This window comes from Lepidochelys olivacea (genome assembly GCF_965140295.1).
Source record: "Lepidochelys olivacea isolate rLepOli2 genome assembly, chromosome: 1".
Lineage (NCBI taxonomy): Eukaryota > Metazoa > Chordata > Testudines > Cheloniidae > Lepidochelys > Lepidochelys olivacea.
The window spans coordinates 198,480,642-198,493,392 of NC_140411.1; the positions used below are offsets into that span (position 1 = coordinate 198,480,642).

The window sequence follows — 12,751 nt, forward strand, 5'->3', positions numbered from 1 at the left end:
TCTGCCTGAGAGAGCCTGGCGGGGAGGCAGCGGTGGCCCTCTCCCTGCCCAGGCTCGGCTGCCAGGGACAGAAGCAGAGCATGCCACGGGGGAGGAGCAGGGAAAGGATAGAGCCCCTCTCTCTCCCACTCCCAGCAGGCCAATCTGTGGGAACATTTGACCCCCACTATGTCCCCTCCTACATGTTGCCTCTAAGAAAGACATTCAGACAAATATTTCTTCTGATATTTTTCAGTTTATTCTATTAAACAATCATGTTTTACATGTCATCAGACCTAACCCCTGAAGTGCAAAAAATTGTTTCTGAGGTATTAAGACTGGAGGAAAACATGCACAGTGTTGTTGTTAAAGACCCTACACTACAACAGCTGGATAATTTCTGAACAGGCCTTTATACAGCATTGTCTAGATCAAAGAAGAGTGATATATGACATATCTGTATTTGCATTTAGTCTTGAGATTCAGAGACCCCTGAACATTAACCACTTCTGTCGCATCACAGAAAGCACACACATGATTAATACGGGAAAAAGTGATAAATAACAATGAGGTGCTGCTGAGCCAATATGTACAGTACATGGTAAATGAAGTTAAGAGTTTACTTACTGAGACTAGACCCAAATCCTAACTAACTGTTTAGCAATCAAATTAATATATCTACTGTATCTACCACTGCCACGCTTGTCATCAGTACCAATATCCTCTTCCAGATTCCTGGATAGATGTACCTAAATTCCTATTCATAGACACCTATTGAAAGGGACACATGATAATTCACACTTAATTCAGATGATCTGAGGTTTATCAGATTAGCTGGAGCTGAGAGTTTGGTAAGGCACGTGGCCTGTTCTTGCAAGGATTTTCCCCAAACAGGGAGGAAGTCTAGCTCATGGGGAAAACAGCCAAAGGGAAGCATCACTCTGTGGAAAGCTCTGGGTGGAAAGACCACCTTATTTTTTGAACTGTGCAACTGATATGACAGAATTGGTCCTTTCAAATTACTTCAGTGGAGTTTTTGCTCAAACTGCAGAGTTTGGCCCTAAAACATCCTTTTGGCTGGAAAAGTGTTGGGGTTTTTTGTTGTTGTTCGAGGGTGGGAGGGTTGTTTTGTTTTAGAAATAAAGGAATAAACTCTTTCCACCCTAGGATGTCCATGACAGCAGAGTTTAACTCAAGGCAATAGCAGTGCTGACTGCATTTAAGTAAGTCTTAGCAAAAATTGAACAACTGATGATGCAGGCAAGCTCCTGTTAAAGTTGTCAAAGACTTCCCTGTGAGAGTTTTTTGTCTGAGTGAACGACAGGATTGTACCCAGGAAACGGCTTTGAATTTTCAGCACTAAACAATTTGACAGACAGATACCATGCCAAATTTTGACTCTCCTTACACTGTGTGCAATCCCACTGAATTCAATGGAATTAGAAGACAGAGCAGACTTCTGCCCACTCTGTCATATGACCCCATTTCCAAATGAATGATAATCACCGTCCACTTATTTTGATTCTTTCTGCAGTTATTTTTAATCCAGATAGAAAATAAAAATGTAGGTTCTGAGCTACAATAATTTGCTTGATAAGGTCCCACAATAAAGTAGGAAAATACACAAAAAAGGTAAAAGTAGAGGCAGTCTTTATCAAAGGTGGTGGTTAAATGTGAATGTGGCAGGTTGGCCAGGTCTGGTTTAATAATGGTGTACTTAAAGGTGTTTTATCTTAAGCATCTTTAAATTTTAAGACCCTGGTTGACAGTGAGACAGTAGGACACCAATTTTATTGTCAGTACACCCACAGGCAAAATGTTCAATAGTCTGATCACAAACACAAATGAGAAGAATTACGTAGGATTCTTGCCATCACTATGACTGTTTAGCTATACAATAAAGTCTACAACACTACAAATAAGACTAGCTGAAGTTTGATACTGGCAGAATGTTGCCTTGGTAAATTTATAACATAAGTGTATTTCATGGACAACGAAGGCAATCCCCCACCCCCAGAACAAGTGCAAATTAATTGTCCCTTTTAGTTGAAAACTGGGTTTCGTATGCCACCCAGAACTGAGCTGCTGGGCCATTTCCTGTGCAGGAGGGTGAGGGAACATACAAAAAAGAAAATGCTCATAATCCCTAGAATGACTATTCCTGAAATCAGTGCACTGGTGACTGAGTTCAGCTGGAAAGGAGGTCCATTTGGATGAGCTGCAAGGGAAAAAAAAGGCACAGAAAGGTCTCATCAGAATCTCTCTCTGCAGAGCTGGGTCTTCCTGCCACAATGCCTTTATATACAAAAATTACAGTTAACAGGCTGATACTGAACTGCACATTAAGTCTATCTAATGTATTTAGGGAGCGGCTGCAGGTGCATAGCTCCTTCACACGCACATTCACCATGATGGGTGTGGGTATAAGACAAGAGGACAATATTTAACGCATAAGATGATCTGAACTCCATACTCAGGTGTGCAGGATGTCAGCTGACAGGAACCCTAAATCTTTCTATTTAATGCTAGGTTTCTCTTTTACATGATTTTATTATGGAGGAGGGACTTTAACATGCTTCTGGAGTCCCCACCATTCAAATGTTGGAGGAAGGGAGAGGAAGGGGGGAACTAGGGGAGGTTGGAGGAAGGGAGAACTAGGGGGGGTTCTTTCCCAGTTGCCTTAGACTTCAGGAGGGATAGCAGCTGAATTTTGTTACATGGGTCCCTAGTAAATATTGACAAAGAGTGATCAGCCAGACAACAGTAACCGAGAAACCAGGAATGCACTACAGATGTATTTCTCCACCCAAAAGAATTCCAGGTGACCAGGAGGAGGAGCACTCTGACAATCTGCAGACCTCCTCCCCCATATACTAGCCCATATTTTTTCCATACAGCCTACTTCCTCAACCACCAGAGCAGAAGCATTGGGCTCTGTAACATAAGAATGGCCATACTGGGTCAGTCCAAAGGTCCATCTAGCCCAGTATCCTGTCTTCTGACAGCGGCCAATGCCAGGTGTCCCAGAGGGAATGAACAGAACAGGTAATCCTCAAGTGATCCATCTCCTGATACTCATTCCCATCTGCCTTACCACAGACCATTTGTGTGGTTCCTATGGTTACATCCAGGAGAAAGGTCAGGGACTACAGGAACTGAAACAGGATTTTTACCTTTTTGAGCTGTGAAGCCTGCCAGGCTAGGCTGCCCCATAATGACCATTTTGTGGTTCAATTCATCTGTAGTAGGAAATGACTTTATTGCTTAAACCTGCCATTTGGCTTCTGGCAGTTGCACTGTTTCCTAATGTGCCATAGCAGCATAAATAGGGTTGCATTTGATCTGTAATTTTAGTTCCATAGTAGAGATTGGAATTTGTTAAACTGTTGGGCACATGAACTTAACGGAGCATTCCAGATTTATCAATTGCTTTCTTTAGAACACATTCATATTTTCTCCTTTTAAATTAATGGTAATAAGGAAAACTTCAACACATAGCTGAATCCAAATGGTTTACCCACTCATTAGTGTAGCACTCCTGTAACACCCCTCTTTTGTGTTTCTCTTATTCTGATTAACTTACCTAGCTGTGAATTGTTGGTTGGTGTCTCATCTGTATAAAAATATAAAAATGGAGCTATTATATTTTACAGATATCAATATTTGCATCCTCTCTTCACTCCCACTAAAACCAGACAAACATAAAGCTAGGACTATCCTAAAACTCAACAACTGTGTTGGCAATGGTGGCTTGTCACAATCAATGTCTCTGATCAAGTCAGGCTAGGAACATTAACTATAAGAAGCTTCCTAATTTTTACTGCGAGGATATTGGTCTAATGCACCACTTATTACTCTGCCAAAAAAAAAATCTTTATCAAGGTCCAGTTATCTGAACGTGTTGCTAATTGTCTTCTGTCCCATTTCATAAAAAATATGATCCAAAACAATGTAGCAGGAACTACTTCTTCTCACCATGTGCTGTACTAGGGGGAAGGAGCTCTGCGATAGTGGGGATACTTTATCTTCATTTCATTAAGGAAATCTGCGACTAGAAAGCATTAGAAAACTTCTCCTCCACACACACTTTTTTCTTGACAGGAGCACAGAGGGATGAGTTTATGTTTTTAGGGATAAGTTTATGTTTTTTCCCTAATTTTCACTTACTCCTCATTGTCGGTCCTGAAACTAAATATCTTATCTTTGTTTGGTTTTGCTTTTCTGTTTGTAAGCCTCAATCACAGCTCAAAAGTACATTTATTTCAAGGTCCTGACTTGTATTTATTTTTAACTAGGATATACAATGGCTTTCATTCTTTTTTTTTTTAAACACTTTTGCCTTCAGAAGTAGATAACTATTTTGTTTCTGTACACAGAGAAAAAGCCACGTATTTTGTCTAAAATTATTTATTATAGATAAACAAACAAGTGCAAGGTCTCTGTGAAAGAGCACAGTGTTAAAATAGCTTAAACATACATGAGACAGACAGTCACAAGCAGCAGCAATCCTATGTAACTATCTAGGTTTCTATATGGCTCCTCATAACCATAATACCTGACAGCTCTACAATCATTAATAGATTTTAGCCTCAAGGTAGGGAAGTACCCTTCTGCACATTTCACAAAAGGGAAACTGAGGCACAAGGTAGATTAAATGAGTTGCCCAAAGTCACACTGGAAACTTGTGGCAGTCAGGAACTGAACACAGGCCTCCTGAGTCATAGTCCAGTGCTTCATATACCCAACTATCTTTCCTATCTGTGCAACCTAAAAGCCAGAAATAAAAGTAAAATGGTCCTCTATATATTCCATAAAATATTTGAATTCCATTTCTGAAATAGATGACAATTGCAAAATGATTATTTCCCCTTTTCATATCTATTCATGGCTAAACTAGAGCTAAGCAAAGAATTTTCAACAATCATGTATTGAAAGAATTTAGCCACCTCTTCTGCTCATGGAATATCCATGAACATTCTGTGGTTTACTTGAATGTATTCAATATCCAAAGGCAATTGATTAATATTTTTCTATTTTTGTAAACCTATGTAGATTGATCCCAAATATTTGAAATTTGAGCTGTATTGCTTATGACTGCTCAAATAAATCCTGTGGTCTTGTTTCTGTTCCCTGATTGAATGATCATGTGTGGTGCAAAATAAGTGCAAATCTGAAAATTCAGTTTCCTCATGTTTGCAACTCTGAAATTAGTTTTCCCCAGATATTTTTAAACTAACTGAACATTCATAAAAAGTGAACTCAAAAGGGCCATGAGAATGGCCGAAGTAAATGCCTTATCTACTTCAAATATGTGCAGAATCTTTTGGCATTATTCATCCAATTCTACTTAAAAAAAAAAAAACTTTTCTAACCAAGCACCTACAAAAAACTGAATACATTCCCAATTCTCTATGGGCAAATTTCTCCTCTTGCATATCCATGCATCCACCACTACACAGCAAACAGAGACAAATTAGTCCTCAAGTCCTAATAATTCTTTTCCCTCTATGGGAATACATTCTGCTCTCAGTTTCATTGGTTTCAGTCCAGATCGACTCCACTGAAACCACTGACCCAATGACAGTTACTTACATCCATCCAACAGCAGAATTTGGCTCAAAATATTTTATCTTTACTAGTTAGCACAGGTATTCACAAAATGAATGCTTCTCAGAAATTCGAAGATGTATTTGAAACACTTTAAAATTCTAGGAGAACAGAAATCAGTGGAATTACACTCTGGATAGGTACCAGTTTAAGTGAGAACAGAATCTGGGCAACTGTCTTTAAACTGAAAACCTGAACTGTTTGCCTCAGGCTCTATTTACAGCTGAAAGCTGAGCAAAAAGTATATTACCAACACAAGTCACACTTAATGTCATTAAAGTTACATCTACACTGCAAAAAACGGTGTGTTCTTTACTCGTCCTATCTAAGGGTATGTCTACACTACGAAATTAGGTCGAATTTATAGAAGTCATTTTTTTAGAAATCGGTTTTATATATTTGAGTGTGTGTGTCCCCACAGAAAATGCTCTAAGTGCATTAAGTGCATTAACTCGGTGGAGTGCTTCCATAGTACCGAGGCTAGAGTCGACTTCCGGAGTGTTGCACTGTGGGTAGCTATCCCACAGTTCCCGCAGTCTCCGCTGCCCATTGGAATTCTGGGTTGAGATCCCAATGCCTGATGGGGCTAAAACATTGTCGCGGGTGGTTCTGGGTACATATCATCAGGCCCCTGTTCCCTCCCTCCCTCCGTGAAAGCAAGGGCAGACAATCGTTTCGCGCCTTTTTTCCTGAGTTACCTGTGCAGACGCCATACCACGGCAAGCATGGAGCCCGCTCAGCTAACCGTCACCATATGTCTCCTGGGTGCTGGCAGACGGGGTACTGCATTGCTACACAGTAGCAGCAACCCATTGTCTTGTGGCAGCAGACGGTGCAATAGGACTGGTAGCCGTCGTCGTCATGTCAGAGGTGCTCCTGGCCACGTCGGCCGGGAGCGCCTGGACAGACATGGGCACAGGGACTAAATTTGGAGTGACTTGATCAAGTCATTCTCTTTAGTCCTGCAGTCAGTCCTATTGAACCATCTTATGGTGAGCAGGCAGGCGATACGGACTGCTAGCAGTCCTATTGCATCATCTTCTGCCGGGCAGCCATGAGATGTGGATGGCTTGCAGTCCTTCTGCACCGTCTGCTGCCAGCCAAAGATGTAAAAGATAGATGGAGTGGATCAAAACAAGAAATAGACCAGATTTGTTTTGTACTCATTTGCTTCCCCCCTCCCCCGTCTAGGGGACTCATTCCTCTAGGTCACACTGCAGTCACTCACAGAGAAGGTGCAGCGAGGTAAATCTAGCCACGTATCAATCAGAGGCCAGACTAACCTCCTTGTTCCAATAAGAACAATAACTTAGGTGCACCATTTCTTATTGGAACCCTCCGTGAAGTCCTGCCTGAAATACTCCTTGATGTAAAGCCACCCTCTTTGTTGATTTTAGCTCCCTGAAGCCAACCCTGTAAGCCATGTCATCAGTCGCCCCTCCCTCCGTCAGAGCAACGGCAGACAATCATTCCGCGCCTTTTTTCTGAGTGGACGCCATACCAAGGCAAGCATGGAGGCCGCTCAGCTCACTTTGGCAATTAGGAGCACATTAAACACCACACACATTATCCAGCAGTATATGCAGCACCAGAACCTGGCAAAGCCATACCGGGCGAGTAGGCGACGTCAGCGCGGTCGCGTGAGTGATCAGAACATGGACACAGATTTCTCTGAAAGCATGGACCCTGCCAATGCATGCATCATGGTGCTAATGGGGCAGGTTCATGCTATGGAACGCCAATTCTGGGCTCAGGAAACAAGCACAGATTGGTGGGACCGCATAGTGTTGCAGGTCTGGGACGATTCCCAGTGGCTGCGAAACTTTCGCATGCGTAAGGGCACTTTCATGGAACTTTGTGACTTGCTTTCCCCTGCCCTGAAGCGCATGAATACCAAGATGAGAGCAGCCCTCACAGTTGAGAAGCGAGTGGCGATAGCCCTGTGGAAGCTTGCAACGCCAGACAGCTACCGGTCAGTTGGGAATCAATTTGGAGTGGGCAAATCTACTGTGGGGGCTGCTGTGATGCAAGTAGCCCATGCAATCAAAGATCTGCTGATATCAAGGGTAGTGACCCTGGGAAATGTGCAGGTCATAGTGGATGGCTTTGCTGCAATGGGATTCCCTAACTGTGTTGGGGCCATAGACGGAACCCATATCCCTATCTTGGCACCGGAGCACCAAGCCGCCAAGTACATAAACCGCAAGGGGTACTTTTCAATAGTGCTGCAAGCACTGGTGGATCACAAGGGACGTTTCACCAACATCAACGTGGGATGGCCAGGAAAGGTACATGACGCTCGCATCTTCAGGAACTCTGGTCTGTTTCAAAAGCTGCAGGAAGGGACTTTATTCCCAGACCAGAAAATAACTGTTGGGGATGTTGAAATGACTATAGTTATCCTTGGGGACCCAGCCTAGCCCTTAATGCCATGGCTCATGAAGCCGTACACAGGCAGTCTGGACAGTAGTCAGGAGCTGTTCAACTACAGGCTGAGCAAGTGCAGAATGATGGTAGAATCTGCATTTGGACGTTTAAAGGCGCGCTGGCGCAGTTTACTGACTCGCTTAGACCTCAGCGAAACCAGTATTCCCACTGTTATTACTGCTTGCTGTGTGCTCCACAATATCTGTGAGAGTAAAGGGGAGACATTTATGGCGGGGTGGGAGGTTGAGGCAAATCGCCTGGCTGCTGGTTACGCGCAGCCAGACACCAGGGCAGTTAGAAGAGCACAGAAGGGCGCGGTACGCATCAGAGAAGCTTTGAAAACCAGTTTCATGACTGGCCAGGCTACGGTGTGAAAGTTCTCTTTGTTTCTCCTTGATGAAACCCCCCGCCCCTTGGTTCACTCTACTTCCCTGTAAGCTAACCACCCTCCCCGCCTTCCTTCGATCACCACTTCCAGAGGCAATAAAGTCATTGTTGCTTCACATTCATGCATTCTCTATTCATTCATCACACAAATAGGGGGATGACTACGAAGGTAGCCCAGGAGGGGTGGTGGAGGAGGGAAGGAAAATGCAACACAGCACTTTAAGCACAGCACTTTAAAAGTTTACAACTTTAAAATTTATTGAATGCCAGCCTTCTTTTTTTTTGGGCAATCCTCTGTGGTGGAGTGGCTGGTTGGCCAGTGGCCCCCCCACTGCGTTCTGGGGCGTCTGGGTGTGGAAGCTATGGAACTTGGGGAGGAGGGTGGTTGGTTACACAGGGGCTGTAGTGGCAGTCTGTGCTCCAGCTGCCTTTGCTGCAGCTCAGCCATACACTGGAGCATACCAGTTTGATCCTCCAGCAGCCTCAGCATTGAATCCTGCCTCCTCTCATCACGCTGCTGCCACATTTGAGCTTCAGCCCTGTCTTCAGCCTGCCACTTACTCTCTTCAGCCCGTCACCTCTCCTCCCGGTCATTTTGTGCTTTCCTGCACTCTGACATTATTTGCCTCCATGCATTCGTCTGTGCTCTGTCAGTATGGGAGGACAGCATGAGCTCAGAGAACATTTCATCTCGAGTGCGTTTTTTTTTTCTTTCTAATCTTCACTAGCCTCTGGGAAGGAGAAGATCCTGATATCATTGAAACACATGCAGCTGGTGGAGAAAAAAAAAAGGGACAGCGGTATTTAAAAAGACACATTTTATAAAACAGTGGCTACACTCTTTCAGGGTAAACCTTGCTGTTAACATTACATACATAGCACATGTGCTTTCGTAACAAGGTCGCATTTTGCCCTCCCCCCACTGCGTGTCTACCCCCTCAACCCTCTCTCCTCCCCGTGGCTAACAGCGGGGAACATTTCTGTTCAGCCGCAGGCAAACAGCCCAGCAGGAATGGGCTCCTCTGAGTGTCCCCTGAAGAAAAGCACCCTATTTCAACCAGGTGACCATGAATGATATCTCAATCTCCTGAGGATAACACAGAGAGATAAAGAATGGATGTTGTTTGAACGCCAGCAAACATACACTGCAATGCTTTGTTGTACAATGATTCCCGAGTACGTGTTACTGGCCTGGAGTGGTAAAGTGTCCTACCATGAAGGACGCAATAAGGCTGCCCTCCCTAGAAACCTTTTGCAAAGGCTTTGGGAGTACATCCAGGAGAGCCACGAATGCCACGGCAAATTAATCCTTTCACATGCTTGCTTTTAAACCATGTATAGTATTTTAAAAGGTACACTCACCGGAGGTCCCTTCTTCGCCTGCCGGGTCCACGAGGCAGCCTTGGGTGGGTTTGGGGGGTACTGGCTCCAGGTCCAGGGTGAGAAACAGTTCCTAGCTGTCGGGAAAACCGGTTTCTCCACTTGCTTGCTGTGAGCTATCTACAACCTCATCATCATCATCTTCTTCGTCCCCAAAACCTGTTTCCGTGTTGCCTCCATCTCCATTGAAGGAGTCAAACAACACGGCTGGGGTAGTGGTGGCTGAACCCCCTAAAATAGCATGCAGCTCATCATAGAAGCGGCATGTTTGGGGCTCTGACTCGGAGTGGCCATTCGCCCCTCTGGTTTTCTGGTAGGCTTGCCTCAGCTCCTTCAGTTTCACGCGGCACTGCTTCGGGTCCCTGTTACGGCCTCTGTCCTTCATGCCCTGGGAGATTTTGACAAAGGTTTTGGCATTTCGAAAACTGGAACGGAGTTCTGATAGCACGGATTGCTCTCCCCATACAGCGATCAGATCCCGTACCTCCCATTCAGTCCATGCTGGAGCTCTTTTGCGATTCTGGGACTCCATCATGGTCACCTCTGCTGATGAGCTCTGCATAGTCACCTGCAGCTTGCCACGCTGGCCAAACAGGAAATGAGATTCAAAAGTTCGCGGTTCTTTTCCTGTCTACCTGGCCAGTGCATCTGAGTTGAGAGTGCTGTCCAGAGCGGTCATAATGGAGCACTCTGGGATAGCTCCCGGAGGCCAATACCATCGAATTGTGTCCACAGTACCCCAAATTTGACCCGGCAAGGCCGATTTAAGCGCTAATCCACTTGTCGGGGCGGAGTACGGAAATCAATTTTAAGAGCCCTTTAAGTCGAAATAAAGGGCTTCATCGTGTGGACGGGTGCAGGTTTACATCGATTTAACGCTGCTAAATTTGACCTAAAGTCCAAGTGTAGACCAGGGCTAAATTGGGTTAAAATAGCAGTGAATGCACAGCCATTTGTGTTTTAACTTAGGTTAGCAGCCCTATAGGCTTTAATTCAAACTTTTAAAGTGAGTTAAGAGCTAAGTTGCTGTGTCTTCACTGCTAATTTAAATCAAGTGAGCTAACCCTAGTTAAGAACACACCATTTTTGGCAGTGTAGATATACCCTAAGATGGAAGTGGAAGAGCCAGGCAAGAGAAGGAGTAGTTAATGTTAAAGTGGGTATTCATTAGCTTCTAAACAATTTTTTCCATTTTGTGGCTTTCCCATCTTGAGCTCTGATTTTAAGCAAAATGAATCAGGCTAATTTTTTTCTGCGTTAGATGGGTGCACCTTCCATTATCTTCAGTGGAAGCTGCATCTGTATGGGCAATGGAATTTAGCCTATTGAGTTTAGGTGTTTATGGCAGCCTCAGACACATGCACATAACCCACAATGACTTCATTGGGTGTTTTGAATGCATATATGACCAAAACAATTGGCTCAGAACTTTTACATGAAAGTTTAGCCGTAGGAATAGACCCAAATAAGTTAGCTGGGTTTTTTAGCTGAGTCACTGCAAACTCTCAAACAGCAAAGCATTGTTTTTTAAATTCCTGCAATATACAGAAATGTTTGAGAATTCCTACCGCTCCTTGTAATGATGGGGCCAGCAGAGATTACAGCATTTCCAGAGGTGCTCTGAGGGCTCCAAGTTGTTCTCTTAACAGCATCTCTTCTTTCTCTGTTACTGCAAATCTGAGAAGTTAATCAAAATCACAGTTTCAGAGTGGAGTAGAATTATTGCCTTCCTGTGCTTCCATATTTAATGCCAGCTCTTTTAAAAAGTGATACTACAACTTTATTTCTTGTATGTATTCAATTACTTTGCAATAAAAAGAGATGCAATACCTCCTAAGAGTGCATGTTGTAAATGATTGGCTTCCAGTTGTATTTTGCCTCATTTCATTTATGGAACTGCATTGAGCTCATGTACAATATCCATATTACTGTATAATAAACTTTTCAGTAATTAATTTCCTGAAATAAAATTTCATCAAAATAGACATGTTCCCACAGGAAGTTTGAGTTTCAACAAAATGGCATTTTCTGATGGAAGAATGTTCCATCAGAATATTTTTGACCAGCTCTGCTGCTAGGCAAAGGGTATTAAAGACTCATATACTCTACCCACTAAATAGGCACAGGAGGGGGAAGTGATAGTGCAACTTTCCCCTGAACACCCTATGAATGTTCTTCAACTTTGTCTTGTGGGGATCACATCTAGAAATGAGTGGATAGGTCAGGCTAAGGCTCAAACTCATTCTCTATCCTTGAGCTTTCTAGGAGCTATCCTAAGACCACCAGCTCATTTTTCATAAACTATCTGAATGGCTTTCTGACAGTGGTCACCTTTGGTCTCTATCATCCGAGGCGTGATTTGACCCAGAGACTTAAAGGAGAACACTCCTTATGCCAAACCCAATTCCCCTCAGCTTTACAGTTCCCAGTGTTACGTCACACAATGGTGATGACATTGAAATGCCACTCTTCATTTGTTGCGTTCACATTCTCTAGAAACAAACAACAAGTTCAAACTCTAGGTGCTTTCTTCATTTGCACAGATGCCCTCCACCTCTCCTATCCATCTGCAAATTACAGGTGTAGAATGGCCCCACAGCTCTGCCTCTGGCACAGCACAGATTCATAAAGATTATTGACAGAGCTCCACCCAAAACTTACAGGTGCAAGAAAGGGGCAATCATCCGTTCTGCACAGCTTTGTCACACAATGGAGGAAGACTGTAGACATCTTCTGGTTCTTGTGCTTCACAAAGCGGAACACCTCAAAGGAAAACCGGCCCATCTGACTCTTGCCATTCTCAATTACAGTTGTCTGTGGGTCCTTGTCACAGCTAATTGGTATAAAAGATTAAAACTGGGATGACCATGTGTACCTCTGATTTTTAGCCCCTGAGAATAAAGGACTATAAGTAAAAAGATCAATGCTTAAGCTCTGTGCAAAACAAGAGAGTGCCATGATGTCCAAAATG

At 43.6% G+C, this 12,751-nt stretch overlaps 1 protein-coding gene across 1 annotated transcript in view; it reads right to left on the reverse strand.

The window, feature by feature from the left end:
• Positions 1-276: 276 nt before the first annotated feature.
• ZPLD1 (zona pellucida like domain containing 1) overlaps positions 277-12,751 on the reverse strand; it is a 44,365-nt gene continuing 31,890 nt past the window's right edge. The window contains exons 8-11 of the mRNA XM_084643915.1: positions 12,442-12,613; positions 11,349-11,457; positions 3,563-3,592; positions 277-2,197 (exon numbers count right to left, since the gene is read on the reverse strand). Coding sequence (XP_084500041.1) covers positions 2,022-2,197; positions 3,563-3,592; positions 11,349-11,457; positions 12,442-12,613 — 487 coding nt within the window. The 3' untranslated portion in view covers positions 277-2,021. The remainder of the gene's footprint in view (positions 2,198-3,562; positions 3,593-11,348; positions 11,458-12,441; positions 12,614-12,751) is intronic.